Below are 27,968 nucleotides of genomic sequence, written 5' to 3'. Positions count from 1 at the left end.
ACTACTGACTTTGACAATTATGTGATACGTCTGTGGAACAGAACCAGCACCCAACCGCTCCCGAAGAGAAGCTTGGAGGACAGGGAAGGTGGAGATTGTATAGATAGGGGTTATGTAGATAACAGCCCAGAATCTAGGTTATGGTTTTTAAAAATTATTTTTATTAATAAAGTTTCATTTCAAGATCTGTAAAAAGAAACTGTCTGAACACCAACAAAAATCAAATTAAAAAAAAAAACCTAACCCAACTTCAGTCTTTGCTAATATACATAACTCCTCGTATATATATATATATATATATTTATCATATATAATTATAGGCATTTTCTTCATCCAGGGGAACAGGGAGGAGATAGTTTCTCTCCCACCCATCCTATAACAGCGCCAGGCACCTTGGGAGCAAAGGGCACAGAGAGAGAAATAGAAAAAGAGAATATATTGGCAAGATAGGGAGCGAGGACATACACACACAAAGTGGGACCCCCATATACCAGCTGATAATAGTCAGTGATGTAAATCCACTTCCTAGACGTACAGATGGGATCTAGCCAGAAAGCTAGCCTATCATTTCCCACTTTTCTCTCCTACATGCAAATAAGGGGAATCCCAATCGCTGCTGGCAAAGACCTATCTTGAACCCATGAATGTCTTATAGAGATGCTCCCCTCCCCCAACCAATAGGGCAGGGATCAATTTTAATCTGTACTGATCTGGCCAAGGAACCTTGTGTAGTTATAGCCCCAGTCGGATTATTCTCTCCTAAATACAGAATTCTGTACATAGAATTCTGATGCTGGGCTCATCGCCGTCTGTGAGGCCGGACCTGCCGGTCCTTCTATGGATCAGGTTTTTTTTTTTTTCCTATTTAAATCATTAGCTGGGGTTTGTTACCCAATCGTATAAGAGCTCTGAAGAAGGTGGATCAAGGTGGAAAAGTCTTCACAGTTTCCTATTGGTCAAAAATGGAAGTGAGAGCAGGCTGGCACAGATTGTCCTTTGGGAGGAAGGGATCCCTGGCTAACTGCACTCAGCTTTTGTCAACTGACCAGATATCCCTCCAGGGTCTTCCAATGGATCAGAATTCAACAAGTGAGAGTAATAAATGGTTACACCCACCTGTGTATACACAACTGTGTACACACAACAGAACACACAACTGTGCTCTTCACCAACAAAAGAATGAGGAAATTTGCAGCAATGTTTCCTAACTGGTCAGGTGTACAGGTTCACTGATTGGGTAGGTATCCAAGGTGAACAAAGGGAGAAGAAAGCTTATGATTATCACTCCCCCTCCCACCCCCTACTTCCTGACAATCAAGTTAAGTGCCACTGTGGTGAACAGGAAAACTCTCAAACAATTCCAGCCAATGGAAGGGTACATCATAAATATTCAACTTTTCAGACAGCTCTGCTGAGATCCCAACCAATGGGAAGAGAGCTTCTTGCACTATGCCTAGGCTAGCCAACAGGTGAAGTTACCCCTTTGAGTAACACCCATCTTAGCCAATGGGAAAGCAGAGCTAGCCCCAGCCAACGACAGCAGAGGTGAAATGGCTCAGTCCATCTTGAGGTTGACATAGATGTAGCGGATGAACTTGAGGGAGGCAAAGAAGGAGATGGTCCCCAGCATGAGGAAGAAGACGTAGCCTGTGAGGAGGGAGTAGCCGAAGAACTCCACCGTCTGCACCACTCCCGACATGTTGGAGCGGCGGGAGTAGTAGAAGACAGAGTAGAGGAAGATGAAGAGGCCTGTGGAGCCCGCACTCAGCACTGAGCGCCACCACCAGCGGTAGTCCTCACCCGAGAGCTGGAAGTAGGTGAGGGCAATGGAGATGCAGGCGCCGACGCTGAGCAGGATGGCAAAGACAAAGAAGAGGATCCCGTAGAGCGTGTATTGTTCCCGGCCCCACACAGTCGCGAAGATGTAGTAAAGCTCCACGGAAATGGCACTGCCGAGGGAGAGACAGGGACACGTTGAGAGCCATTATCAATCGAAAGATCACTATCACACCTACTGAACAGATGGGGAAACAGGGTCAACAGCAGCTGCTGCTCAGCCAGGCAGGCCAAGACATGAGTTTTCACACCACGCCCAAATTTCCAGCCACTGGGCCACACGCTCTTAAAAAACAGAGAGCGACACTGACCAAAAAAGGACATGTCCCATCTGAGAGACAGCAACTTGTCCTCTCAGGCTGAGGAGACAGGAAATGGTACCCCACTGTGGACAGGGACAGGCTTCTGAGAACTGCTGCATGACAAGGAGGAGAAAGTCCACTTCTGCCGCTGTAAGCAGGCAGGTAAAGAATCACGGAGGGGACAAGAGGGGAAGGTAAGTGGTCAAGGATATGAGGGCCTCCTGGCCTCCACACACTCTCTCACCTGAAGGGCAGGAAGCCCCCAATGGTCATGTGCACCAGTGTGGACTTGTACCAGGGCTGCGGCGGGATCTCCCGAGCGATGTTCTTGGTGCGGCAGGGTGCATCAAAGGGCCCGGCCCGGTTCTTGCCAAAGATGCCTCCGATGACGGTGAGGGGGAAGCCCACCAGTAACCACACCGTGAGCAGTAGCAGGATGGTGGTGACCGGCAGTGCCTGGGTGGAGCCGTTGGCCCAGTGGACCGAGTTGACCACGCTCCATGTCAGGAAGAAGGGGGCTGAGCAGGGGAGAGAGACACACACACAATGTCAGTAGCCACCAACCTACCCACATGTCCTCTCTAGAGGTCTTTTTGGGGTACGTGGGATCAAATTAGCTTTCCTTTTACAAACAGGAGCAAAGTTCTTAGAACATAAGAACAGCCCCACTGGATCAGGCCATAGGCCCATCTAGTCCAGCTTCCTGTATCTCACAGCGGCCCACCAAATGCCCCAGGGAGCACACCAGATAACAAGAGATCTCATCCTGGTGCCCTCCCTTGCATCTGGCCATCTGACATAGCCCATTTCTACAATCAGGAGGTTGCACATACACCTCATGGCTTGTACCCTGTAATGGATTTTTCCTCTACAAACTTGTCCAATCCCCTTTTAAAGGCGTCCAGGCCAGATGCCGTCACCACATCCTGTGGCAAGGAGTTCCACAGACCAACCACATGCTGCGTAAAGAAGTATTTTCTCTTGTCTGTTCTAACTCTCCCAACACTCAATTTTAGCGGATGTCCCCTGGTTCTGGTGTTATGTGAGAGTGTAAAGAGCATCTCCCTATCCACTCTGTCCATCCCCTGCATAATTTTGTATGTCTCAATCATGTCCCCTTCTTGGCCTCGTGGTGACACAACTGAATCCAAATAGGCCAACGTTTCCCAGTATCTTCTCAGAGATGAACTGAGAAAGGACCCCCTTTTTCTGCAGGGACCTCCCCATGCCTTGTGCTCATCCTCAGCAGTCCTGTTCAGCAACCTAGCAGCATTTACTAGGAAGAGGGTCTTTTCAGTAGTGGCCCCAGCTGCCTTCTCTACCGAGGTCAGTAAAATCTTACCCAGTTGCAGTTTGCCAACAGGCCAAACTTGGCTTTTAAAAAAACTCTTCTACCATCAGCCTATTTTTTTGCTGTTGTAATTCTGTAACTTATGATGCTGGTTCTGGTTTCATTACTACAGTACTTCGTTTCAGGCTATTTTAAGATATTAATTTGATTTCTTTGTATGTGTGTTAGTGTCTTCAAGTCTTTTAAAAAGAAAACCAGAATATAAACATTTTACATAAATAAAATTTAAAAAAAAATGTGTCTCTGTCTGTGTCAGAGATCCCCAAAGGGGGATTCAAGAGATCCAATCCCTCTTCCTTGTGGATCACAAGGATTATTAACTGGACTCCTGCAGAAGGAAATTCAAAAGGGTCCGCAAGAGTGTCCACTGATCAACAAAGGATTAGCACAGAGGTTCAAGCTATCTCACTTCCAAAGTCTTCCTACTGCTCCCCTTGAAAGGCTAAACCTCCATCTCAAACTTACTTTATCCCAGAGATTCTTGAACACAAGAGAGCTTCAACTCAGTACCTCTATTCCCTTCACTACGGCTTTTGCCCCTTCCTCCCATGGGATTGTGAAGTGCCCACAGATGGCCTTCCTAAGAAGGGAACCACTTTCTAGAGGCCTTCCTCCAAAAGGGGGACCACAGAGATCACAGGGGATCCCAACCTGCTGCCTTTGGAGTACACAGAAACCCCATACATAGCCCAAAACGTCCACCCCTCTTGATATGATATCAAGTTCAATAAAGAAAACTGACTCTCCTCTTAAAGGAGCCATATGGAGAATTCTCCAGGCAACTGAAAACACCTAACCCCTTTCTCTAGCAGGAAGTCAAAAGTGAGGTTTTGGAGGAGATCGGTAATTATCTTGATCCACAGAACCTAATGCTGGGGTACGACACCACCATCCTAACCCATTCACAGGAGGAAGAGAACCATAAAGATTAGCATTTACACGAACTAGCAACACTCAGCTGTCCAGAAGAAAGGCAGCCATAAAGATGGTATTAAGCATCACAATTCTTTAGCAAAGGAAAGAGGCAACCAAAGATCTCCTAGAAGAAGGGCCCAATCCACAATCTGCAATGGGGCCTCACCAGAAAAAAGGCTGGTGGTGAGCAGTATGTTCCAGACCCAGCGCTCGCCACCAATCTGGCGATAGAAGTTGCTGGAGACGTATCCAGAGATGCAGCAGGTGAGGGCATAGAGGAGGATGGCGGCCGAGTTGATGGCACCATGCCGGTGGACGTTGAACATGCCCAGGAGAGCCATGATGATGATGCCGGTGCCCAAGGCCAGAAACTGGCTGCCTACTCCCAGCACCGCACAGAGGAGGCTGCGGCAGGCTGGGAAGCGGAAGACATCTGTGTGGATGATCTTCCACCCATTGTCTCCTTGGTCAAAGTCATCGCCTGAGGAGGAAGAAGAGGCCTCCTCGTCTAGGTTGTAACGAGCCAGGTCGTTCTTCAGGACGCGCATGAGGATGACGACCACAAAGCCCACCAGCAAGAACACCAGCACCATGGAGTTGATGATGGACAGCCAGTGTATCTCCAAGGTGCGAGGGAAGAAGCCGTCATCCTCATTTCGGCTGCCACGGCGCTCGCCTCGCCGCTCCAAGGTGGTCTCTGACCAGCGGATGCTGTAGGTGTGGGTGACGGAGAGTACGCTGGTTCGGACATCGTCCAGGCTGGTTGGCTTCACGTCCCGCACGCTGACATTGGCGTAGATGATGCGGTCACCATTCCACTCAAAATGGAAGTCTAAGTGGGTCCAGAGTCCAATTTTGTGGCTATGGGGCAGAAAACCACTCTCTTCCATGTAACCCACAAAGCCACGCAGGGGCAAGTCATCCACCACAAATTCAAAATAATACAGCTCTTCAATGGCCTGGCGAAGGCGCTCCACCTAGCACAGAAACAGGAAGTGTCACCACAGAGTCAGGAAGCCCCCAGGTCTTTGCATTGTTTTACCTGCCTAGACTTATGATTCAGATGAAACTGTCTTATATACAGTCATGCTGTTGGTCCATCTAGCTTAGGTTTGTCTAATCTGGTTGGCAGAAGATCTCCAGGGCATCAGACAGAAGGAGATCTTTCCCGTAACTGATCACCCAATTCTTTTAGGTGGACATGCTGTGAACTGAACCAGGACCGTTTTTATGGAAAGCACGTTTTCTACCTCTGAGCTATGGACTGTGCCCTCCCCCCAAGCAAAAGAGCCAGGCAAAAGGAGTCAAAATGTCTGACTAAACCCACCACTTCCAAAGCTAGGAATTAAGACCCACATATCCTCTATCCCAGCCCTACCTCATTAGATCTGCCTGGCGATGACTGCCCGATGATAAGCTAGTTCCTCAAATAGTAACAGGGATTTGCTATAATAATAATTTTTTTTAAATGGGAGTACCGCTCAGCACTGGAGAGGTACGCATCACCTCAGTGGTTCCCCCTTCCCTCTCCCCCAACCTACCACTGGTCTAGACATTGAAATCCAGACATTCCAACTTGGTTTACCCGCTCAGGTGAGAGCTGCATTTCACAAAGGACCTCCTTTTCGACATTCTCACGGAACCGGATCTTGTACATGGACTCGGCCATGCGGTCCCCATCCAGAACCTCCCCCAAGGTCAAGCTTTTGTGTCGGATCTTGTTCGGAGAGCACACAGGGAGCTGGTAGTAATGGTAGGTCTCCTGCGGGTTGTGGTAAGGTCCTACTTTGTTCACATAAAGCATCACTGGGTCCCCTCGCTGATAGTGAGACTCTGAAGAGGCCAAGGAGAAAAGGAAAAGGAGGGCGAAGAGGGGGGCAAAGACGGGGTGATGGGCCATTATGGGTCTGGTGTTGGGATACAGGGGAGGGATGGGAGAAGGGCTAGGGTTAGGAAGAAAAGAAAAGAACCATCTCTATAAGTACACAGCGCTGATATTTTTTTCTCTCTGTTCCCATGTATACACTGTTCTCTGTTCTCATGTATACACTGCCTTGAGGGTTTCAGGTAGAAAGGCAGAGGGCAAATGTTTTAATAACACAAACAAAACACAATAGTTTCACACTGCCATTCTAACCAAAGCCAACTTGCTGCCCAGGTGAGAGTTCCAAGCAGGGAACTGGGGGGTTGGGAATGAGGACCTCAGTTGACAGCACCCCAAAACAAGGGCGGAGGTGGAGCAGTGGTCCTTCTTGCTCAGAGGTGCCTACAGCACTGTTTGGGGGTGCTGTCAATCCGAGGTCCTCATTCCCACTCCGCCCCTTCCCCTCCCGTTCCCTGCTTGGGACTAATAAGAACATAAGAACAGCCCTGCCGGATCAGGCCAAGGGCCCATCCAGTCCAACCTCCTGTGTCTCCCAGTGGCCCACTAGATGCCTCAAGGAGCACACAAGGCAACAGGAGACCTGTGTCCTGGCGCCCTCCCTTGCACCTGGCATTCTGAGGCAGCCCAGGAGGTTGCACGTTACACACCATGGCTTGCAACCTGTGGTGGACTCTTCGTCCATCAATCTGTCCAATCCCCTTCTAAAGGCGTCCAGACCAGACGCCACCCCCCCGATCCTGTGGCAAGGAGTTCCACAGGTTAATGTTTGTTGGCATCCTTCAGTCTCGGAAGACCATGGTGTCACGCTCTGAATGGTGGTTCTGGAACAGAGTGTCCTCTCCAGTGCGCGAAGCCTGGGTAAAGTAGGTATGGAGGATAGGCTGTTACCCATGCAGCAAATCCCCCCTCTCCACGTCGCTGAAATGGACCAATGGAAAGGCAGAGGCCAATACGGTTGGTTCCAGCGGCGTCGCAGGAGTTGCCAGAGCGTGACTGTGTTCAGCCATGAACTGCCTCGGGGATTCCGGCTGCGGATTTGGCCTCGAGGTTGACTCCTGAAGCCTTTTCCATAACTGGATGTAGCCACAAGGCAGTGGAGGTTTGGGATCAGAGTTTTCCTCCTCTCAGATGAGCTGCCTTCCCAGTCTGACAAGTCCCATCTACCCAGTGGCTGTTTAGTCGCCTCTTACGACAAGTACAGCCAAACTGAGGGCCTATTCTTATCCCCAGCCCCCAGGGGAAGGTTCATGACAGGTTAATGACATGCTGGGTAAAGGCCTGCTTCCTTTTGCCTGTCCCCACTCTCCCAACACTCAAACTCTCACCTGGGCAGCAGGTGACTGGCCCACCCCTGGGACCTCATCCCCTCCATCCTGCACAGGCACTGAGGATCCTTCTGCCCCCCTCCCCGGGCCACTGTGCCTCCAGCCCTCTGCCCCACTCACCAGGCTCCCTGAGGCTGCCGTGGACACTGCCTGAGGGTCCTTCCCTCCTGCTCTCCAGCAAGGGGGGAGGCGGGAGCAGCCAACTGCCCAGAAGCTGAAGCAGACCAGCCAGCAAGGAGCTGGAGGGGCCTTTCCACCCAGGGGCTGCCCAACACAGTGCCTGACTCAAATTTTCTCCTCCCCCCCCCATTCCCAGCCGCCTTTCCTGCCCAAGCCGCCTCTTTCTCTGACGCCGCTCTGAAGAAAGTCGCACAGGGACTCATGGTGGTGCTCGGGGACTCACTGGGCAAGCCTCAGGCAAGGCTCTTGAGGTCCTTCAGGCGATCTCTGCGGACGACCCCGGCCACGTCCCTCACCCGCTTCCGCCCTCAGCGGCCTTGGACGCCTCAATGCCCACACTTTGACGTCATTCCGGGCTTGGGGCCTTCGCCGCCACTCCTGCGCTCGTACCCCGCCCTTCTCTTAAAGGGGCAGGCCCCACTAAAGCCCAGAAAGAGCCTGGGAGCCCAGGGCTTGCCCTGGAAGGTGCCAGCGAGGCTGAACTCCGTCGTCTCAAAGTGGAACTGCTACAGGGAGCTCAGAAGCTGTGCGTGGCTGCCATTCTGGACTCCCCTTGCTGATTCTTCTTCATCATCATCATCATCATCATCACCACACTGCATTACTTTGATTTTGGACTCTCCTTTGCTGATTCTTCATCATCATCATCATCATCATCACATTGCACTGCTTTGATTTTGGACTCTCCTTTGCTGATTCTTCATCATCATCATCATCATCACCACCACCACATTGCACTGCTTTGATTTTGGACTCCCCTTTGCTGATTCTTCATCATCATCATATCCCCACAATATCCCCACAAGTCTCCCATGTTACCCTGCACATGCCTGATCTTGTCTGATCTCAGAAGCTAAGCAGGGTCAGGCCTGGTTAGTACTTGGATGGGAGACCGCCCGGGAATACCGGGTGCTGTAGGCTTATATCATAGCCTTTCGAGACTGAAGGTTGCCAACCAAAATTCTTGTCACTGCATCATCACACACACCCTGCTCCCTTATGGGGTGAACCACTGAGCTGTGCCCAGTGGCGTAGCTAGAGGGAGTGCAAAGCACTAAGTTTTGCTGCCACCTGAACGCACCATGCAAGTGGCCCCTCCCTCTCCCCCTCAGAGATCCCACAGCAGGACAAGCCTCTCTGCAAAACTTAGTGCTTTGCACCCCCCTCTAGCTGCACCACTGACTGTGTCATTGGCCAGTGCACATATTCACTGCACACACAACAGATTTTTTCCCCCATCGATACATGTTACCCATGGTCAGAAAGGCACACCTGGGTCAGTATTTGGTTGGGGGATGATGAGACAGACATACAGCATCAATATGTTGTGGCAGTCCCTCCCTGTCCCCTCTGCTGCTTGTGTGGGGTGCATGAAATAAGAAGAGTCCTGCTGGATCAGGCCAAGGGCCCATCTAGACCAGCTTTCTCTGTCTCACAGTGGCCCACCAGATGCCTCTGGGAGCACACAAGAGACTTGTACCCTGTTGTCACTCCCTTGCATCTGGCATTCAGGGATAGGATACCTGTTTGATTTTCTCTGTAAACTGCTTTGTGAACTGTCCATTGAAAAGCGGTATATAAATACTGTTAATAATTCATAATAATAATAAAACCCAGAGACTGCAGACAGTCATCATGACTTATAACCTGTGATAGACTTTTCTTCCATACATCTGTCCAGTCCCCTTTTAAAGGCATCCAGGACAGATGCCTTCACAATATCCTGTGACAAGATTAATTACACACTGAGTCCTGTGGTCTGTTTGTCACTCTCCTGCCAGTCAGTTTAGTGGCTGACCCCTGGTTCTGGTGCTGTGCAAGAGGGAAAATAACTTTGTCTTTGTTCACCCTGTTGAGGTGGTGGAGTAGAGGTTTCTTGGGTATCAGTGTGTGGAGTCCTCCTGGGGAAGTAAGAATTCTGAGAAGACAAAGGTCAAGAAAATATTTTGCATACATGTCGTGAATGCAGCAAGCTGCTTGCCCAAAATGCCCTTTCTCCATAGTTCCCATTACCACAGTTCCCATGTGTGCGCTCTAAGTGTGCACAGCATGAGGCCGGAGAAATATAATTCCATGCTGTCCTGTCATCCAAAGTATTGTCTCCCTGCAGGAGCTTTAGTACTGGGGCTGGTGGGCTGCTAAGTGTTATCTGTATCCTATGCTCCATCACTGGAAAGTGAGTGGGGCGTGAGGGGGTGGTAGAACTTAGCTTTTCTGGTGTGTTCCACCCCCCCCCCATTGTTTCCTATGGTTTTTCCTGCAACAGCTTGATGTAGTGTTTTGCTGGTGTTTTGGGGTGTGCCTGTCATCTGGAGGGGGTTTTGGCTTTGGCATATGTTGACTCCTCCTCGTCTTGTCCATATATCCCCCTCCCCACATCTTCAACCCATTTGGGGGCTGGCACAGTTGCAGTGGTACTAGACATACGTCAGTATGGTGTTGCACCTGCATCCGTGAATGCAGAATTGGCACCAGCATCTAAGAGCATGTGCTGTATCCTGTGCCACTCAGACTGGTATTTTAGAAGCACAGAATTGCCCCATTAAATCATGGCGGTCAGAAGTTTTTCATCATGATGAGATTCAGTGGCTCAGGTTAAAATCCTGGGCAGCAGCTGAGCAGCCGAGAATCCTGGTCCTGCCTCTGTTTTGGGAGAACTACCCTCTGCCTTGAACGTATTGGACATAATCCCTGGTTGCCCACCACAGAAGCCTGCCCTTGGCAACCAGAACCACCCTGACCAGTCAGTGTGAATGGCTGGATGATGCGCTGCTATGATGTAATTGGAATCCTGGGGTTCAAGGATGGGGAGATTCCAGGCAAGGCACTGGGGGCAGAAGGCTGGGTCCTCTTACTTTCTTTGAAGCCATTACAAGGAAAGATGTCTGTCTGGATTCCTCCATCCAAGACCCATGTGATGTGAAATACGTGAACCCCAACTGGATCCCACCATCCTCAGTACACTGAGAGCCTTATCAGCCAGATCGGGGGTGTCTCCAGGGTGAACTGGGATGTACACTGGGAGACATTGGTCACATTTTTCCTCACTAGATCAGGTCTGGAATTCTTCCTGGCTTCCTATAGACTCAGCCTACCCACCTGTCCCTCACAGTCCATCCTGTCAAGCACCCCTCATATCTCTGGAGATAGAACCTAAACCATCAACAGTTTCAAGAGGTTCTGGGGTAGGAAATTAGCCTTTTAATCATGGTGGAGCATACGGGATCCACACCCTATGTCTCGGTGATGGATCAGTATGGGTACCAAATTGGCAAGGTGATTGGGCACGGCTCCTATGGCACTGTGTACGAGGCCTACTTTTCCAAGCAGAAGACGATGGTGGCCATCAAGATCATCTCCAAGAAGAAGGCCTCAGAGGACTACCTCACTAAATTCCTGCCGAGGGAAATACAGGTGGGTTACACTGTGTGGTGATGGCGGATGGATTCCCCTTCCCTTGCCAGGAAGGGGGTTGGATATGTGCAAACTGTCTGGTTCTAGAACAGCCTGCAACAACAGTGTTTAGAGCTGGATGGGCGATTCAGTAAAAACGATAATCTAGAAGAGTGGGTCCCAAACTGATGGGTTGAAAACTGTGTGTAATTCAGAAGGCAGATTAGCGATGTGCATCCAACTTCGGGGGACCACTGCTGCCCAATCACCATAGTAGCCACAGTAGCTTGAGCGGCTGGTAAAAACAAAACTTTTTTCTTTAGGTGGGTCCCGATGCTAAGTTTGGGAACCACTGATCTAGAACTTTCTAGAAAACCTTCAGAAAACTCCAGGAGTTAGGACAAGCAATATGTTAACCAGGAGTTCCATAAGAAGCAAGGGGGATGGGGGTGTGCTGTAGCAGGGGCAGGAATGAAGAAGAGAGACGGTCCCCTAGTTTATAGGGTCAGCTGGCATGTAGAGAGCAGCACAGAAAGTCCTAGATTCCTCCCTAGAAGCACCCCAGGGAAATCTGGGATCAAAAACCCCACCAGCTGCTGTTGGAATCAATGCAAGCTTGTCTCCTGGCTCTACAGGTCTGTACATGTATTTGAAAGACAAGCAAACAGAAAAGGCTTTACTGACCAGCAGGTGAAGGTGGCCACATGATGTGATAGTCGGGGTTCTTTGAAAGCTGTGATTGAAAGAAAGCCGGCGAGCTGAGCCAAAGCTTGGAGTGCTTTATTTGCCTTTATTTGTCTTAAACCTCATGTCTGCCTTTCTACCCCTCAATGTCACAGCATTGCAGGGTGCTGCTGGGAACACACCTTCCATCACAGGTGACCACAGAGAGCAGGGCTTTGGAGAGCAACCCAAGCATGACATGTTGACACTACAACCAGAAGGAATGTGAAGCGTTAGCTCCCACTCAATCCACAAATATGACTAAGGCAGGAGCAGGCATGACACGCGGGGAGGGGGAATCTTCAGGAATGGCTTCAGGCAGAGTGGGCAAGCCCAGTGGGTGAAAGGGGCGAAGGTGATGTCCAGTTTGGGCCTGCCTGCTTTCTTTCTTGTAAACAGATAACATAAGAACATAAGAACAGCCCCACTGGATCAGGCCATAGGCCCATCTAGTCCAGCTTCCTGTATCTCACAGCGGCCCACCAAATGCCCCAGGGAGCACACCAGATAACAAGAGACCTGCAAGGCCTCCTGGGAATTGTAGTTAAGAACATAAGAACAGCCCCACTGGCTCAGGCCATAGGCCCATCTAGTCCAGCTTCCTGTATCTCACAGCAGCCCACCAAATGCCCCAGGGAGCACAGCAGATAACAAGAGACCTCATCCTGGTGCCCTCCCTTGCATCTGGCATTCTGACATAGCCCATTTCTAAAATCAGGAGGTTGCGCATACACATCATGGCTTGTATCCCGTAATGGATTTTTCCTCCAGAAACTTGTCCAATCCCCTTTTAAAGGCGTCCAGGCCAGATGCTGTCACCACATCCTGTGGCAAGGAGTTCCACAGACCGACCACACGCTGAGTAAAGAACTATTTTCTTTTGTCTGTCCTAACCCTCCCAACACTCAATTTTAGTGGATGTTCCCTGGTTCTGGTGTTATGTGAGAGTGTAAAGAGCATCTTCCTATCCACTCTGTCCATCCCCTGCGTACTTTTGTATGTCTCTATCATACAAAGATCCTGACCTCCTTGCTTCCCCTTCAGGTCATGAAAACCCTGCGGCACAAATACTTGGTCAGTTTCTACCAGGCCATTGAGACCACCTCTCGGCACTACATCATTATGGAGCTGGCCCCCTGCGGCGACGTCCTGGAGTGGATTCAGAAATCGGGCGCCTGCTCAGAGGCCCTGGCAGGGAAGTGGTTCTCCCAGCTGTCACTGGGGATCGCCTACCTGCACGGCAAGGGCATCGTGCACCGGTGAGAACAGGCAAGAGGTGGCTCTGCAGAAGCCTCCTGGGTTTGGCCAAGGGCAGCGCAAGCCCGCCTGGCACCTGAGGCGGGGAGCAAAAGGCTGCTCTCTGAGCCGGTGATGCACCAACCTCTGCACCTCCCACTCCCTGGATTGGAAAAAGGGTTGGGGCCAAAGAGGAAGGTGGTGGGCTAGAGCACACCATCTCTTCCACACTTCCACTACAACACAAGAACAGCCCCACTGGATCAGGCCATGGCCCATCTAGTCCAGCTTCCTGTATCTCACAGCGGCCCACCAAATGCCCCAGGGAGCACACCAGATAACAAGAGACCTGCAAGGCCTCCTGGGAATTGTAGTTTAAGAACATAAGAACAGCCCCACTGGATCAGGCCATGGCCCATCTAGTCCAGCTTCCTGTATCTCACAGCGGCCCACCAAATGCCCCAGGGAGCACACCAGATAACAAGAGACCTCATCCTGGTGCCCTCCCTTGCATCTGGCATTCTGACATAACCCATTTCTAAAATCAGGAGGTTGCACATACACATCATGGCTTGTACCCCGTAATGGATTTTTCCTCCAGAAACTTGTCCAATCCCCTTTTAAAGGCGTCCAGGCCAGATGCCATCACTACATCCTGTGGCAAGGAGTTCCACAGATCGACCACACGCTGAGTAAAGAAATATTTTCTTTTGTCTGTCCTAACTCTCCCAACATTCAATTTTAGTGACTGCCCCCTGGTTCTGGTGTTATGTGAGAGTGTAAAGAGCATCTCCCTATCCACTCTGTCCATCCCTTGCATAATTTTGTATGTCTCAATTATGTCCCCCCTCATGCGTCTCTTTTCTAGACTGAACAGGCCCAAACGCCATAGCCTTTCCTCATAAGGAAGGTGCCCCAGCCCAGTAATCATCTTAGTCGCTCTCTTTTGCACCTTTTCCATTTCCACTATGTCTTTTTTGAGATGCGGCGACTAGAACTGGACACAATACTCCAGGTGTGGCCTTACCATACATTTGTACAACACTACATCCTCCTAAGCCAGTTTGCAGTCCAGGGAGTGGGGGGGGGGCTGTGGACATGGTGGGCAGACAAGGACTCCCCCATCTGTCGTGTGAGCCTTCCGCTTTTGCTCACAGATGGACCAGCATGGATGTGCCTCTCCACTTCCGCTGAGCCCATCGCAGCTACTCAGGTTGGGCTATTGAGGTGCCCCACCTTTTTTTTCTGGGCAGAGATTGCCATGGCATGATGGCAGGTAGAAACCCAGCAGGCGAAGCACTAGTGATATAGGGCTTGCGAAAGCTGCACACATTCCATTTCTCTCCGACTAGCAGCTATTCAAGGCATGGAGCCAATGCCTGGAGAAAGGTTCCATGCAGGATGCAGGCCCTGGCCAACACTGTCGTTTGCTTAAGGAGATGGTTTGATGCAGCTCTGCTGCTCCAGCTGCACCCTTCAGTGTACTTTGCCTTGTTGTCCCAGCTCTGTCAGAGTCCTGGGCCTGGAGTCTGTTGTCTCCTCCAGGAGCATCACTCAGTTCCTACAGGAACTTTCAACTGATCTGGAGTGCTGTGGGAACCTTCAGGCTCCTCTTCCACTTCCATCCGAAGGGGCTTGGTGGCTCCAATTTTGGTTCTGAATTACATTTGGAAGTAGGAGGACCTTAGAAGAGCTGGCTGAAGACCAAAGGCCCTGTACAGTCCAGTTCCCATTCCCCATAATGGCCTAACAGGTGCCTCGAGAAGAAGCCCTCCAGGAGGGCACAAAGGCAGCAGTCTCTCCCCCTGCTCTGTGCTCCCCAGCCACTAGCATTCAGAAGTATGCTGCCTCTGAACATGGAGGTTCCATCTGGCCATTGCCCCTCTCCCTGGCTGGCTGCAGAACAGGATCCTGGGCAAGGTCAGTCCAGCAAGGCTCTTTGCACGCTTCCCTACAGGCACAGGAACCAAGCCAGCAAACCAAGCTGGCAGTGCTGCTTGGGACCTGGCGCCAACGTCAGAGGCTTGCCTGGAGTCCACCTCTTCCCCTTGCAGCCCAGTCTTCCTCCTAGCGAGATGAGAAAACAAAGCTGCCTTTGAGCTACCTGGCTCCTACTGAATCAGCCCACTGAATCTAGCCACTGTGTGTGCTCTGGACTGCGTGCTTTCCAAGCCGGAGAAGCTTCACTGGGGTTGAACATGGGTCTTTATTTAAATGATTTATTTAAATGATTATTTAAATGATTTCTAGCCCACTTTCCTCTCTGAATAAACAGCAATATGCAATGAGTGGGAACAAAATATAAAAGGGCAATAATGGTAAACAATCACAAAGAATCGTGTGATAGTTTCAAATACAATGTATTTGGTATTTCAAAATATGGAATGTACCCAAAAGCCCAAAACAACCAACTAGAAAGGGAAGGCCAGGCAGAAAAGTCCACAGCCCTTGCCAGCAAGCTAACAGGTAAGAGGCAGTTCTTAATCCCACTAGGAAGAAGTTCCGCAATGAAGGTGCCAGCCCAGAGAAGGCCCTGCTCCTTGTTGCTGTCTAGTCTCCCTAAGAGGCTGTGCATCAAACAGGGCACTCCATGCGGAACCTTAAGGGACAAATTAATTTGTATGGGAGAAAGATATTCCAAGTCAACCTCCCAAGATTGCTGCACTCTGCATAAAATGTAACTTCCGGACAGTCTTCAAGGGCAGCCAAACATAGAATGTGTTTCAGAAGTCAAGTTTCAATGTCACTTGGGCATAGGCCACTGTAGTTAGGTCCTATTGACATTGATACGGCTGCAGCCAGTGCACCAGCAAAAGGTTGAGAAGGGGGAGGCCCTTGCCTCTCCCTGAAAGGTTGCCAACAGTCTAAGGAAGTGGGTTCAGCCAGACGGGCTGGTGCAGTGCCCAACTGGAAATAGCCAAGGTCTGCAGAATCTTAGATATATAAATATATAGACTTTATTTCTCTATGGTAGAATGGAAAGCAATCAAAACGTGTGCTTAAACAGTGTATGTGAGTTAATGGACCAAATGCAGATAAGGCTAGGTAGATTACCCTAATGTGGGGCCTCCTTAGGCACCAGACCCAACTGGAAGCAATTGGTCCCATTGGCTCAGTGATTTTCAACCGTTTTCATCTCATGGCACACTGACAAGGCACTAAAATTGTCAAGGCACACCATCAGGTTTTTGACAATTGACAAGGCACACCATGCTGCCAGTGGGGGGCTCACAACCCCCATTGGCCCTACTAATAAATGACCTTCCTCCAAATTCCTGTGGCACACCTGTCGACCACTTGTGGAACACCAATGTGCCACGGAACAGTGGCTGAAAATGGCAGCTGATTGGCTTAAAGCCAGCCCAGGGCTGGTGGATCTTCTGCTGTTGCTGCTCTAATCCCAGCCAAAGGTGGAGGGCCATGCAAAGCCCCCTGGCACTGTCCAGGAGCTGGGGGCAGGTCTAGCTCAGTAGCAGCAGCAGCCCCCCCCAGCTCCATGACCCCCCTTTTCTTCTCTTTCCTCTGGGGCCATTGCAGAGACCTGAAGCTCGAGAACCTCCTCCTCGACAAGCGTGAGAACCTCAAGATCTCAGACTTTGGCTTCTCCAAGATGGTGATGCCCCAGACGCAGCCCCCTCCAACCCCATCCTACCGCATGATGAGCTGCTTCTCCCACCTCAGCCAAACCTACTGCGGCAGTTTCGCCTATGCCTGCCCAGAGATCTTACTGGGGCTGCCCTACAACCCGTTCCTCTCTGACACCTGGAGCATGGGCGTCATCCTCTACACCCTGGTGGTGGCCCATCTGCCCTTTGATGACACCAACCTCAAGAAGCTCCTCCGCGAGACCCAGAAGGAGGTGACCTTCCCCAGCCATCTCCAGATCTCTGAGGAGGTCAAGGTGAGAAGACCCAGGGGTGACCATACTCTCAAATGCCACTCGGGGGTACTGTTTTGTACACCATTTTTCAGGTTCCCTCCTCTCCCAGTTTCCTTCTTATGCTCTTGACAGGCACAAATTCAACCAGGGCACTCTTCTCAGTTCCCATTAACACATCTGGAAATGTTAGCAGGAAGGCTGGAGGGATGATGATGCTTTTTTTTTTTTTTTTTTTTAAATTAAGCAGCCCCTGAATGTGCAGGTAGTGCACAGCCAGCCTAATCATGGGTAGATGTCTAGTGCTAAGAACATAAGAACAGCCCCACTGGATCAGGCCATAGGCCCATCTAGTCCAGCTTCCTGTATCTCACAGCGGCCTACCAAATGCCCCAGGGAGCACGCCAGATAACAAGAGACCTGCATCCTGGTGCCCTCCCTTGCATCTGGCATTCTGACATAGCCCATTTCTAAAATCAGGAGGCTGCACATACACATCATGGATTTTTCCTCCAGAAACTTGTCAATCCCCTTTTAAAGGCGTCCAGGCCAGACGCCATCACCACATCATGTGGCAAGGAGTTCCACAGACCAACTACACGCTAAGTAAAGAAATGTTTTCTTTTGTCTGTCCTAACCCTCCCAACACTCAATTTTAGTGGATGTCCCCTGGTTCTGGTGTTATGTGAGAGTGTAAAGAGCATCTCTCTATCCACTTTATCCTTCCCATGCATAATTTTGTATGTCTCAAACATGTCCCCCCTCAGGCGTCTCTTTTCTAGACTGAAGAGGCCCAAACGCCGTAGCCTTTCCTCATAAGGAAGGTACCCCAGCCCAGTAATCATCTTAGTCGCTCTCTTTTGCACCTTTTCCATTTCCACTATGTCTTTTTTGAGATCCCTAACCCTCCAGGACATTGTGCAATTCTCCTTTAAAGCCATCCAAGCTAATAGCCATCACCACCTTTTGTGGCAGTGAGTTCCACAGGCAAATTACGTGCTGCAAGAAGAAGTGCCTCCTTTTGTCTATCCTAAATCTCTCACCATTCAATTTCGTTGGATGGCAACGAAAACCTGCTCTTCCCACTCTCTCCACACACCATGCTTAATTTTATATCTCAATGGTGTCCCCCTTATTTTTTTGTTCCAAGCAAAAAAAACCCTCAAAGTTGTTGCCTTTCCTCCTAATGAAGGTGCTCCCAACCTCTGATCATTTCATTTGCCCTCTTTTGCATCTCGTCCAGCACTACAATACCCTTCCTGAGGTGTGGCAACCAGAATTGCAAACATCATTCTAAATATGGCTGCACCACACATTTGTATAAGGACAATATAATATTAGCAAGCTTATTCTTGATTGCTTTCCTAATGATCCGACAAATCCCAGCATGGAATCTGCGGCACGCCGGGTCAACATTTGTGCAGCACTATCCATCACACCCCCAGGATCTCTTTCCTGGTTGTCAAAACATCAGTGTCTATCAGAAGGTAGCAGCGAAAAGATCTGTTTGAAGTACCTTCCTAAGCAGAAGGCTGCAGGTTTGGTTGGCTCTCTGGGAGTCTGTGATGAACCTTCCCACGCAGCTGAGGCCCCGAGGCTGTATCGAGGGGGTGGCAGCCACAGCCAGCTCAGGTCAGGGATGATGGCAATGCACTATGCTGCATTGGCAATGCACAATGCTGCACTATGGTTTGGTCTAATGCTTGCCCTAGCAGACTTTCTTATCCCCGCCTCTCAAACAGCTCGAGGCAACTTCTCCGGCTGTTGCTGGAGTCTCTTCTGCACCTTAGATTGTGAGCCCTTTGGAGTCAGGGGACTCATTTCTTGGTTTGTTTAGCTATGAGATCTGTTTTGTGAATCATTTACTGGCATACGACAAGCACTCAATGCAGCATTCAGATTCTTCTTTCAAAGTTTCTAGTCCTTAAAATTGCACCAAGAGAAACTGAAAAGCAAAAAGGCACCCACAGATAAAACAGTTTGTACAGGACAGCCACAAAAGACACCTGCCTTCTGTCTTGGACTCATTGCCCTTTCATGTGTAGATAGACAAAAAACCCAGAAAACCGACCCAATATATGTAAAGGCTCTTATTTTAATCCATTCCGTTCTCTGGGAGTTACTGACCAGAGCAGGGGTGCCCAAAGTTTTTGGCAGGAGGGCCATATCAGCTCTCTGACACTGTGTCGGGGGCTGGGGGAAAAAAGAATTAATTTACATTTAAAATTTGAATACATTTACATAAGTTTACATAAATGAATATATTAAAGATGAACTTATATGAATGAATGAATGAAGGTCTTGCAGTAGCTCAAGACCTATAAAAGGCCTTGCACAAAGCAAGGCTGGCCTTTCCTTTGCTGCCGCTACTGCATCACAGACGTGAAACAGCAAGCAATGGAGGAAGCCCTCATCCCACAGCTCACGCGAGAGGTCAAACAGACGCCCACACACTGCGAGCAGTTGCGTTGGGCCAGTTCGGGCTCCAACAAATCTCCAGAGGGCCAAAGGCTCATTGGAGACTGGGGGCTCCCTGAGGGCTGCATTGAGAGGCCTCAAGGGCCGCATGTGGCCCCAGGGCCGGGGTTTGGGCACCCCTGGACCAGAGGAATGAACTGAGGTGAGGAGAGTTGTGAGATTCAATCAGTTTTCTATCTCCTCATTTTTGCTTGTAGCTTTAATAAGGACTAGAAACCTCAAAGAGAAAGCTAGATAGAACAAACTCCTGCCCTCACACCAGAACAGATTTGGGGTGGTAGAGAGCAAGAATGGGTACAAGTTGTAAGGAGAAAAGAAACTACCCATTTCACAGAATAACCTTCTTCCCTGACCCACTCCTTCCTTCCAGGACCTTGTGCACCGCATGCTGCGTCCAGCATCCAAGCGGCTGAACATCCTGGAGATCCTCAAGGTGCCCTGGGTGCTGAAGTTCCTGGCCGAGAAGCCCACTACGGAGCTCAAGGCCCTGGAGGCCATCTGCGGCCCCCGGGCAGCAGCAGATGGCAAGAACACCACACCAAGCACCAAATCCCGCTCCTTCACCTTCACCCCAGACAAAAAGAAGGCCGCCAGCCGCACCCGCAGCACCGGACAGATCAAAGGGGCCAAGAACACTGACAAACCCAACAGCTGAAGGGGATATTCACACCAGAGACTCTTTGAGCCCAGGAGGTGGTCCGAGAACTGCCAGGGCAGGCCAGGGGTTGGGGGCAAGTGAAGGGGACAGGCCACCAGCAGGAGGGGGACAGGTAGGCAGGCAAAGCCGTGACGGGGCATGCATGTGCTCAAGCCATCTCCGTGGTGAAGCAATAGCAGGAGCCAGGCTTGGAGCATCAGCACTCCATGCTTTAAGGACAGCATCCCAGCAGGAGAAATATGGACTGCAACACTTGGAAAATAGACACACAACTTTTGTTCTCAGAATTCGGTTTGGAGTGTCTCTGTGAAACCACCACAAAATTACTACCCCTTCTGCTACTGCCTTTTCTACAAAGCACTTTTGGCAGCTCTTAACTTATTTAGCAATATAACTGTACAAGGAGAATTCAAGCTACCAAGGGATATGTAAAAGGCATGAACCTCACAGCACAGGGGGACTGGGATTTGGCCACACAAGGCCAAGCCTACATCTACTACAGCAATTTGGCTCCCACCCTAAAAGTAGCAATTCAACCCTCCCACTCCAAACTGAGCCTAAGTTTTCTGGATTTGAACCCAAGGCCTTGAGCACCCAGACTGAGAAGCACAGCCTTGGAACACCTTGCCCACCACCTCTAATAAAGTACTTGCCCTCAATTGCCTAGCACTTTCCAGTATACTTTTAACTCCTAAAGTTAGGCTTGTTTTCACAACTCTGTGAAAGCTAGTAGATTGAGAGGCTGCCCAAAGGAGCTTCTGTGGTATCCCAATCACTGTCCAACCACGCTGACCCATGTTTCCCTCTGCAGGGAACATTCAGGTTGAGCTTGGAGAAGTTCATCAAGATCTGGCATTTTATCTGGGTGCTAGCATTGAAAGTGGGAGCCTGTATAAAGAAAGCCCTCCCTCACACACTGCGTAGGGAGCTTATGGAACTCACCGACACAAGCTAGAGTGATGGCCAATCCTGAAGACTGTTTCAAAAGGGGACTAGTGAAAAGGATGGATGGAAGAGAGGAGCTGTCACAGTTCCCAGCCATGGCAAAACACAACAGTGTCCCTGTTCAAAGTGAGTTTGCTTGAGTGAGTTTGCAGAGTGAGTTTGCTTTCGAAGGCCAGTTACAAACATGGGGAGGCTACTGCCCTTGCTCCCTGCTTGTGGGCTCTCCAGCCCCAGCTGCTTGGCCCATGTGAGAAGCAGGAGGTAGTGGGGTGGACTCTCATTCATCCAGCATGGCTCTGCTCCTCTTCAAGAACCAGCTGAAGATCAGTGAAAATCCTCCCCTTTCAACAAAGAGAGAGCAGACACTTTTCTGGCCAACTTTATTCACCAGGGCTCAGAGGAGTGGAAACCGCTGGGGGGGGGTAGGAAAGGGGTAAAGGATTCCTCCTCTTCCCCACGCCAATTCCACGTAGATACAAAAAGGAGACAGTGAGAGTGAGAGAGAGCTTTAAAAATTAGCAGATTAGCCACAATCAGATGTAAAAAAGAGAACATACATGTAAACATCACCCTAAGCCACGGACACACTGCCAACAGGACAGAGAGACAGTACCTGTTACTAAAAGCCCTAAGCAGCTCTGGAAGGGATCACAATCCCTCCCCCCCACCCCTGGAAAAAAAATCCACCATCTTGGCACAATTCCTCCACACACACACACACCCCCACCCCAATAACTTGCCAGCAGGCATTTTAACAATACGCTGGATTGGGGTGATGGAGGCAGAAACATCTACATATTCAGTACAAGTGAAGAAGGACAAGACGACCAAGGCATGGGAGACAGAGGGGGCCCCCCAAAAGGCATGTAACTAGGAAACAAGGACCGTGCACCTCCCCACGATACAGCACCCCCCAGCCCACCCAGCAGGTGTGGGGCGCAACAGAGCGTCATTTCCGGAGTGTTCCCCCCTCCTTGTGCATACACGCGCGGAGAGAGGTGTAACCTCCGCTCTGCTGGAAATGGAGGACTGCCAAGACACAGGAAGCTTTGGTCCTTATTCAAGGGGACCCCCTCATTGGATCCCAACACAAGCCCCACCCCTCACATAATACAATCTGTTCAAATATAAATCTGTCTATAAAACTCTTTACATTCGGCACATAAGGTTATTTCAGGGCGGGGGGGTCTGCGCAACCATCCCTCCTGAAATCTGGAGCTGGAGGCCGTCTTCCCCCCCCACCCCAAAAGAAAGGGAGAAGAGAAGGGGGTTTCCCAGAATGCATCACGACACCCAGGCGGCAAGTTGCTTCATGTCTTCGTCGTCGTCATCCTCCACGGCCGCCGGCACTTTTGAGGCTGGTGAAAGAAGAAGACGCAGCAGGTGAAGAACAGGGGCACTCCGGGGTCCTGCTATGCCCATAGCAAGCCCCCCCCCCCCCCGCAGCCCGGTGTGCCTTGTCAATTGTCCAAAAACTGATGGTGCGTCTTGACAATTTTAGGGCCTTGTCAGATGGTTGAAAATTGCTGACCCCCACCCACCTTTACGCAACTGGCCCAGAGACCCTATGTACATCTGACAGAGAGTTCCTTCACTGCCTCCATCAACAATCCCACTACCAGCCCACCTCATCACTGAATGACATGTAGCATCTATATAGTATTTAAGAGGCACCTAGCAACCTGCGGGCACACTCAGTACTGCCTCCCCATGTCTCAGCATACCTGGAACACTGGGAAGGCGAGAGGCAGGCACGCTGGGAAGTTCTGGGGTGGGCTCCCCAACATTCAGAAGCTCCTTGTCAAGGTCTTCCTGTTCCATCTCCTCCAGCTCAGCCAGCAGTTCATCCTAATGGTATCAGAGACAACGTTTAGCCAATGCCTGCCCCCCCGGGCCCCCCCATATGCTATTCAAGACTGGAGCTGAACTGAGCTCTTCTTGGAAAGATGCACTCCTTTGCTACCTCATCAACATCGTCGCCAAAGCCCACAGGTTTGGAAATGGCATCTGAGATCTGTTGCGCAATGTCCTGCTGCTCTGTTATCTCAGCCATTAGGTCGTCCACCTTGTCAATGTCCCTGGAGAAAAATTGGGGAGGGGGAAGCAGGAGAGAATGAAGGGCACTCTTTACAGTCACAACTTGGAGAAGAAATCTGAAGCTCTCCACTTTCTACGAGCGGGTATTAAGCAGGAGAGGCTAAAAGGTGGAAACTGCAAACTTAAATCAAAGCCAAAATTTGCAAGCGCTCTGTTGGTAGTTAAGAAGAGGCACAATTCCAGTTGAAACTCAAAAGGGACCCCCAAGAGCACTAATCAAACCACCTTCCTGCATCATAATTGACGTTTTGGAAGTTGGATTCTGACGTGCTAAACTTTGCCCTTGGGAGGAGAGCGGCTGGTTCACCGGCTTTTGTCCTTTCTACTGCTGCGCACCCTCAAAAGGGGAGGAGCCTTCAGGGGAAAGCCACAGTTACTGTCTCCTCCTCCACCACTCCCCCAGCCTGGAACTCACATGTGCTGATGGGCCTCTTTCATGGCACGAGCCGCATCGGACATAGTCTTGAGCACTTCGGTGTTGGTGGTAGCATTCTCAAGGGCCTCGCGCTGGAATTCGATGGTGGAGAGCGTCCCATCAATCTGCGCCAGCTGCTGTTCGTAGCGCTTCTTCCGCTTGAGGGCTTGCAGAGCCGCTGACAAGACAGAGCAAGGGGGGATAAAGAGTCACCCAGGAACGTTAGCCATTGCTCTTGCAAAGCCAGCCAGACAAACCTGTGGTCGCCCTGTTCTCCATGCCCTCCGTAAATACATAAAATATCCCCAGGTTGCCAACTCATCCTTTTCCCTCCTAAGAAAACCATTGAGGCTGTGTTAAGGCCCATCAGCACAGGAACAAGGGGGGGGGGAGGAAGAGGCAGAACGTGATGAGTAGAATTCTTGAGAATTCATTCAAAAAATATGTTTTAAGAAGTCAGTTCTCAGCCCCTTCTGGCTGTGAAGATCTTCTTGGGAGCATGTGGGGAATGCTTGTGGAACTCTCCAAAATAGGAGAGATTAAGATTTTCAGGTATCTGAAAAAGTTTAAGTAGTTGGGGGGCAGAGCCCCTCCAGTAACTAAATTAAAAAAGAGAGCCAATATGCACGCTGGTCAAATTTGCATAGTTTATGCAGGTCACAGGATTCAGCTTCTCTCTGTTAGTTGGATAAGTTTTTAAAATGAAGGGAACATAAGAACAGCCCCACTGGCTCAGGCCATAGGCCCATCTAGTCCAGCTTCCTGTATCTCACAGCGGCCCACCAAATGCCCCAGGGAGCACACCAGATCACAAGAGACCTCATCCTGGTGCCCTCCCTTGCATCTTGCATTCTGACATAGCCCATTTCTAAAATCAGGAGGTTGTGCATACACATCATGGCTTGTACCCCGTAATGGATTTTTCCTCCAGAAACGTGTCCAATCCCCTTTTAAAGGCGTCCAGGCCAGATGCCGTCACCACATCCTGTGGCAAAGAGTTCCACAGACCAACCACACGCTGAGTAAAGAAATATTTTCTCTTGCCTGTCCTAACCCTCCCAACACTCAATTTTAGTGGATGTCCCCTGGTTCTGGTGTTATGTGAGAGTGTAAAGAGCATCTCCCTATCCACTCTGTCCATCCCCTGCATAATTTTGTATGTCTTGTATTAATTTTGCAATTTTGTACGTCTGCATAATTTTGTATGGGAAGAGAATCAATGCAGTACAATATTAGGTCCCAATAATGAGGAGATCCAGATTCCCAGTCAGGCCCAAACCTCACCAGGTGACCTCAGTCAGTCACTATCTCTCACTATCACTATCTCTCTCAACACACCTCACAGGGTTGTAGTGAGGGTAAAGTAAGGGAGCCACCTGGAGGCCTTTGGAGGGTGGATGGGAGAAAAATGTCTAAAAACTGGGTGATGAACTTCCAGAGAATCTTGCATTCTTAGAACTTCTTTATTCAAAGAACTTGAGATCCCATATTGTCTGTGAAAGAGTCCTAGAGCAGTGTTTCTCCACCAGTGGTACTTATACCACTGGTGGTACTTGAAGTGGTGTCTGGTGGGACCCCCAGACCCCTGCTGCCTGGCAACGAGACCAGCAATGCAAAGCAACAAGCAGCAATAGGAGGCTTGACTCGCAGTGTGCTTGAAAAGATCCTCCTGTTCACCCTGAGCCTCTCACTGGCGTCTGTCACATTGCATCTGGCCTCCCAATATAGAAGTTACTGGTGATGACATCATCACCAGTTACTTCTGGTCGAATAGGCGGACCATGTGAAGTGGAACAGCAAGGGACAAATGTTGAGAAACACTGTCCTAGCGGCATAATTTTTTTGGTACTTCTTAAATCTCATGCAGCAGGTGAATCCGTTCTACCAAATTGGTAAAGAGGGTAAGAATCTGGTTGGCCACTGTGAAAAGAGGATGCTCAACAAAATGGACCTTTGGCCTGATCCAGGAGGGCTTTTCAGACACTCCCAGAAGACCCCTTAGGCATGCCATCCTTGTGGCTTCCTCCCGTCTCTAACTAGTTTAGTCAATTCCCACAGATGTTATCTTCCATTCTGGTGTGGACAAGAATGTACCCTTTAACACAGATGTTTGGGTGGTTTTTTGCATATTTCCACTGCAGCTGCCTTGCTGACCTTAGTTCCTCTTGACCTCTTGCAATCCTCCCTTCTTGAGGCCTCCTTCCTTCTCCCTACCTCGCTTGTTCTTGGTCCCATGCTTCTTGGCCGACACCAGCTCCTGCTGGATCTTCTGCTCCAGAAATTCTTGTTTTTTGACAAGCACCTCCTCGGTCTCCCGTAATTTCTGGATGGCCTCCTGGGGGGTGGGCGCCTTAGCCTTCTTTCCTGGAAAAAAGTGCAAGGGATTGAAGTCATTAATGGAGAAAGAAAGATACACATGCAAGGGTCAGACGGAACTTCCCTGTTCATTTAGAGGCAGCCTGCCAGCTGCTGAGGGCAGAGGATTGCCAGTGTCTCTGTGACCTGCTTACAAGCTTCCTGGAGGCACCTGGCAGGCCGCCACCAAAAGCATCGTTGTTGGCCTTGATCAGACTTTGGTCTGTTCCTGCTAGAGGTGTAAATAGAAGCCCTGGATTCCGGGGCAGTGTGACATTGTGATGTCACTTTGGGGCTCTCCCTGGAGGAGGAGGTGCTGGCAACTTCATGCCCCCCCCATTCCTTTACCTGTGGAGGCTCCCCTTTGACCAAATATGATAATATGACCAGAGGTGTAACTAGAAGTCCTGGCGCCTGGGGCAGTGACGTTATGTCACACGACATTGTGATGCCATTTCCGGGTTCTCCCTGGAGGAGGAGGTGCTTGAGGCTTCATGCCTCCCTTTTGGGGAGCCTCCACAGGAGAAGGAACGAGGAGCATGAAGCTGCAAGCACCTTCTCCTCCAGGGAGAACCCGAAAATGACTGCCTTGTGCGTTGTGTGCCCCCCCCCAAGCTTAGCACCTGGGGCAGGTACTCCTTGCCAAGGTGGGCTGACTTAAGGATGGATCATTGCAACTCTCCCAATCTTTAAGGTAGAGTAGTCCTATGCCTGGAGGGTCTATGAGGTGGCACCTGGGGCAAGTTCACCTCCAGCTTCACCCATTTCCAGCCAAGGGAGCCATTCGGGGAGTCTCCACAGGAGAAGGAACATGAAGTGGCCAGCACCTCCTCCTCTGAGGAGAACCCAGAAGTGCAGATCAGAGTGGTGGGTTGCTTGGCAGAAGCACGTGGAGAGGACTGTGGGCCTCCTGGGCCCTCACTCTGGGGCTTGCTGGCCCCCTGGGTGGGGGGATGGGCCTCTGGGTGCCAGCAACACTGCGACTGCTGAGGCGCTGCTGGGGCACAGACCCTCAGTCCTGCCCTGCAAACACTTACCAGCGGTTCTCGAACTTCCCGTAAGTTTGAGAACCACTGATGCAGACAAAAGAAAATATTCCTCCCCCCAGCATGTAGTTAATCTGTGGAACTCCTTGCCACAGGATGTGGTGATGGCACCTTGCCTGGATGCCTTTAAAAGGGTGATTGGACAGATAGATGAAGGAGGGAAAGTCCATCACAGGTTATGCACCATGATGGGAATAAGCATCATCCTGGTTGTAGTCGGCTGTCTCTGAATGCCAGGTGCAAGGGAGTGGCACCAGGATGCAGGTCTCTTGTTGCCTGGTCTGCTCCCAAAGGCATCTGGTGGGCCACTGGGAGATATAGGAAGTTGGACTAGATGGGCCTTTGGCCTGATCCCGTGGAGCTCTTCTGATGAAGTGACTGCCCCATGTGCATTGTGCCCCCCTCAGCCCAGCACCTGCGGCAGGTGCCTGCCTGGCTCCACCCTGGTTACACCCCCAGTTCTAGCCATGGGAAGAGGAATCAGGATCACAGGGATGTGCATGGTGCAGAGCAAGGGACAGTAGTGTCACCATCACTTTGTAGAGCCTCCAGATCTAGGGACACTCTACATTGAAGATTGGGAGGGTTGCAATGATCCATCCTTGAATCAGTCCACCTGGGCAAGGAAACCACAAGCCCACTAAGATCTAAAGGGGCTCCAGCTTTTAGAAGTGAGCCCTCCTTCCTTTTATATATATATAAAATAAAAATAAATTAAGATATACATTTATGTGTGTGTGTGTATTTATATCCCCCTGCCTCTCCCCCCCCGGCACTTGGTTGCTCCCAAACCCTCCACGGTCCCCTATGGAGCCTGGGCGATACCACCTCCCTCCCCGGGGTTGGGTACAGGCTCAGAGGTCTCACCCTTCCCGAAGATCTTCCCCAAGCCGCTCATCTCGCCTGCTGGGCTTCCTCTTCCGGCTTCGCCCACCGACTGACACAGGGCTT

At 50.4% G+C, this 27,968-nt stretch overlaps 2 protein-coding genes and 1 pseudogene across 2 annotated transcripts; 2 read left to right on the top strand and 1 right to left on the bottom strand.

Annotated features, from left to right (window-relative positions):
- Nucleotides 1-207: 207 nt before the first annotated feature.
- Nucleotides 208-27,968, bottom strand: TM9SF1 (transmembrane 9 superfamily member 1). Its single transcript, XM_066630421.1, has 13 exons — nucleotides 27,885-27,968; nucleotides 25,831-25,980; nucleotides 23,617-23,794; nucleotides 23,068-23,182; nucleotides 22,829-22,952; nucleotides 22,393-22,462; nucleotides 19,875-20,411; nucleotides 16,875-17,033; nucleotides 7,735-7,971; nucleotides 5,990-6,347; nucleotides 4,571-5,381; nucleotides 2,383-2,656; nucleotides 208-1,949 (listed from the first exon to the last, which is right to left on the bottom strand). The coding sequence occupies exons 1-13, from the start codon at nucleotides 27,913-27,915 to the stop codon at nucleotides 1,556-1,558; spliced, it is 3,438 nt and encodes a 1,145-aa protein (XP_066486518.1). The 5' UTR covers nucleotides 27,916-27,968; the 3' UTR covers nucleotides 208-1,555.
- On the top strand, nucleotides 8,600-8,715 carry LOC136655044 (5S ribosomal RNA; annotated as a pseudogene).
- TSSK4 (testis specific serine kinase 4) lies at nucleotides 11,002-20,156 on the top strand. The gene is made up of 4 exons (XM_066630947.1): nucleotides 11,002-11,208; nucleotides 12,955-13,169; nucleotides 16,684-17,047; nucleotides 19,872-20,156. The coding sequence occupies exons 1-4, from the start codon at nucleotides 11,002-11,004 to the stop codon at nucleotides 20,154-20,156; spliced, it is 1,071 nt and encodes a 356-aa protein (XP_066487044.1).

The sequence above is a fragment of the Tiliqua scincoides genome, chromosome 5 (genome assembly GCF_035046505.1).
Source record: "Tiliqua scincoides isolate rTilSci1 chromosome 5, rTilSci1.hap2, whole genome shotgun sequence".
Classification (NCBI taxonomy): Eukaryota; Metazoa; Chordata; class Lepidosauria; order Squamata; family Scincidae; genus Tiliqua; species Tiliqua scincoides.
This window is presented reverse-complemented; position numbering and strand designations above follow the sequence as displayed.

Coding starts and splice junctions, on each gene's coding strand:
- TSSK4 (XM_066630947.1), top strand. CDS start 11,002: ATGGTGGAGCATACGGGATCCACACCCTATGTCTCGGTGATGGATCAG. Junction 13,170..16,683: donor GGCAAGGGCATCGTGCACCG/GTGAGAACAGGC, acceptor GGGCCATTGCAG/AGACCTGAAGCTCGAGAACC. Junction 17,048..19,871: donor AGATCTCTGAGGAGGTCAAG/GTGAGAAGACCC, acceptor CCTTCCTTCCAG/GACCTTGTGCACCGCATGCT.
- TM9SF1 (XM_066630421.1), bottom strand. CDS start 27,915: ATGAGCGGCTTGGGGAAGATCTTCGGGAAGG. Junction 17,034..19,874: donor CGCAGCATGCGGTGCACAAG/GTCCTGGAAGGA, acceptor TGACCTCCTCAG/AGATCTGGAGATGGCTGGGG. Junction 7,972..16,874: donor CGGGTTGTAGGGCAGCCCCA/GTAAGATCTCTG, acceptor GACTTTCTTCAG/AGCGGCGTCAGAGAAAGAGG.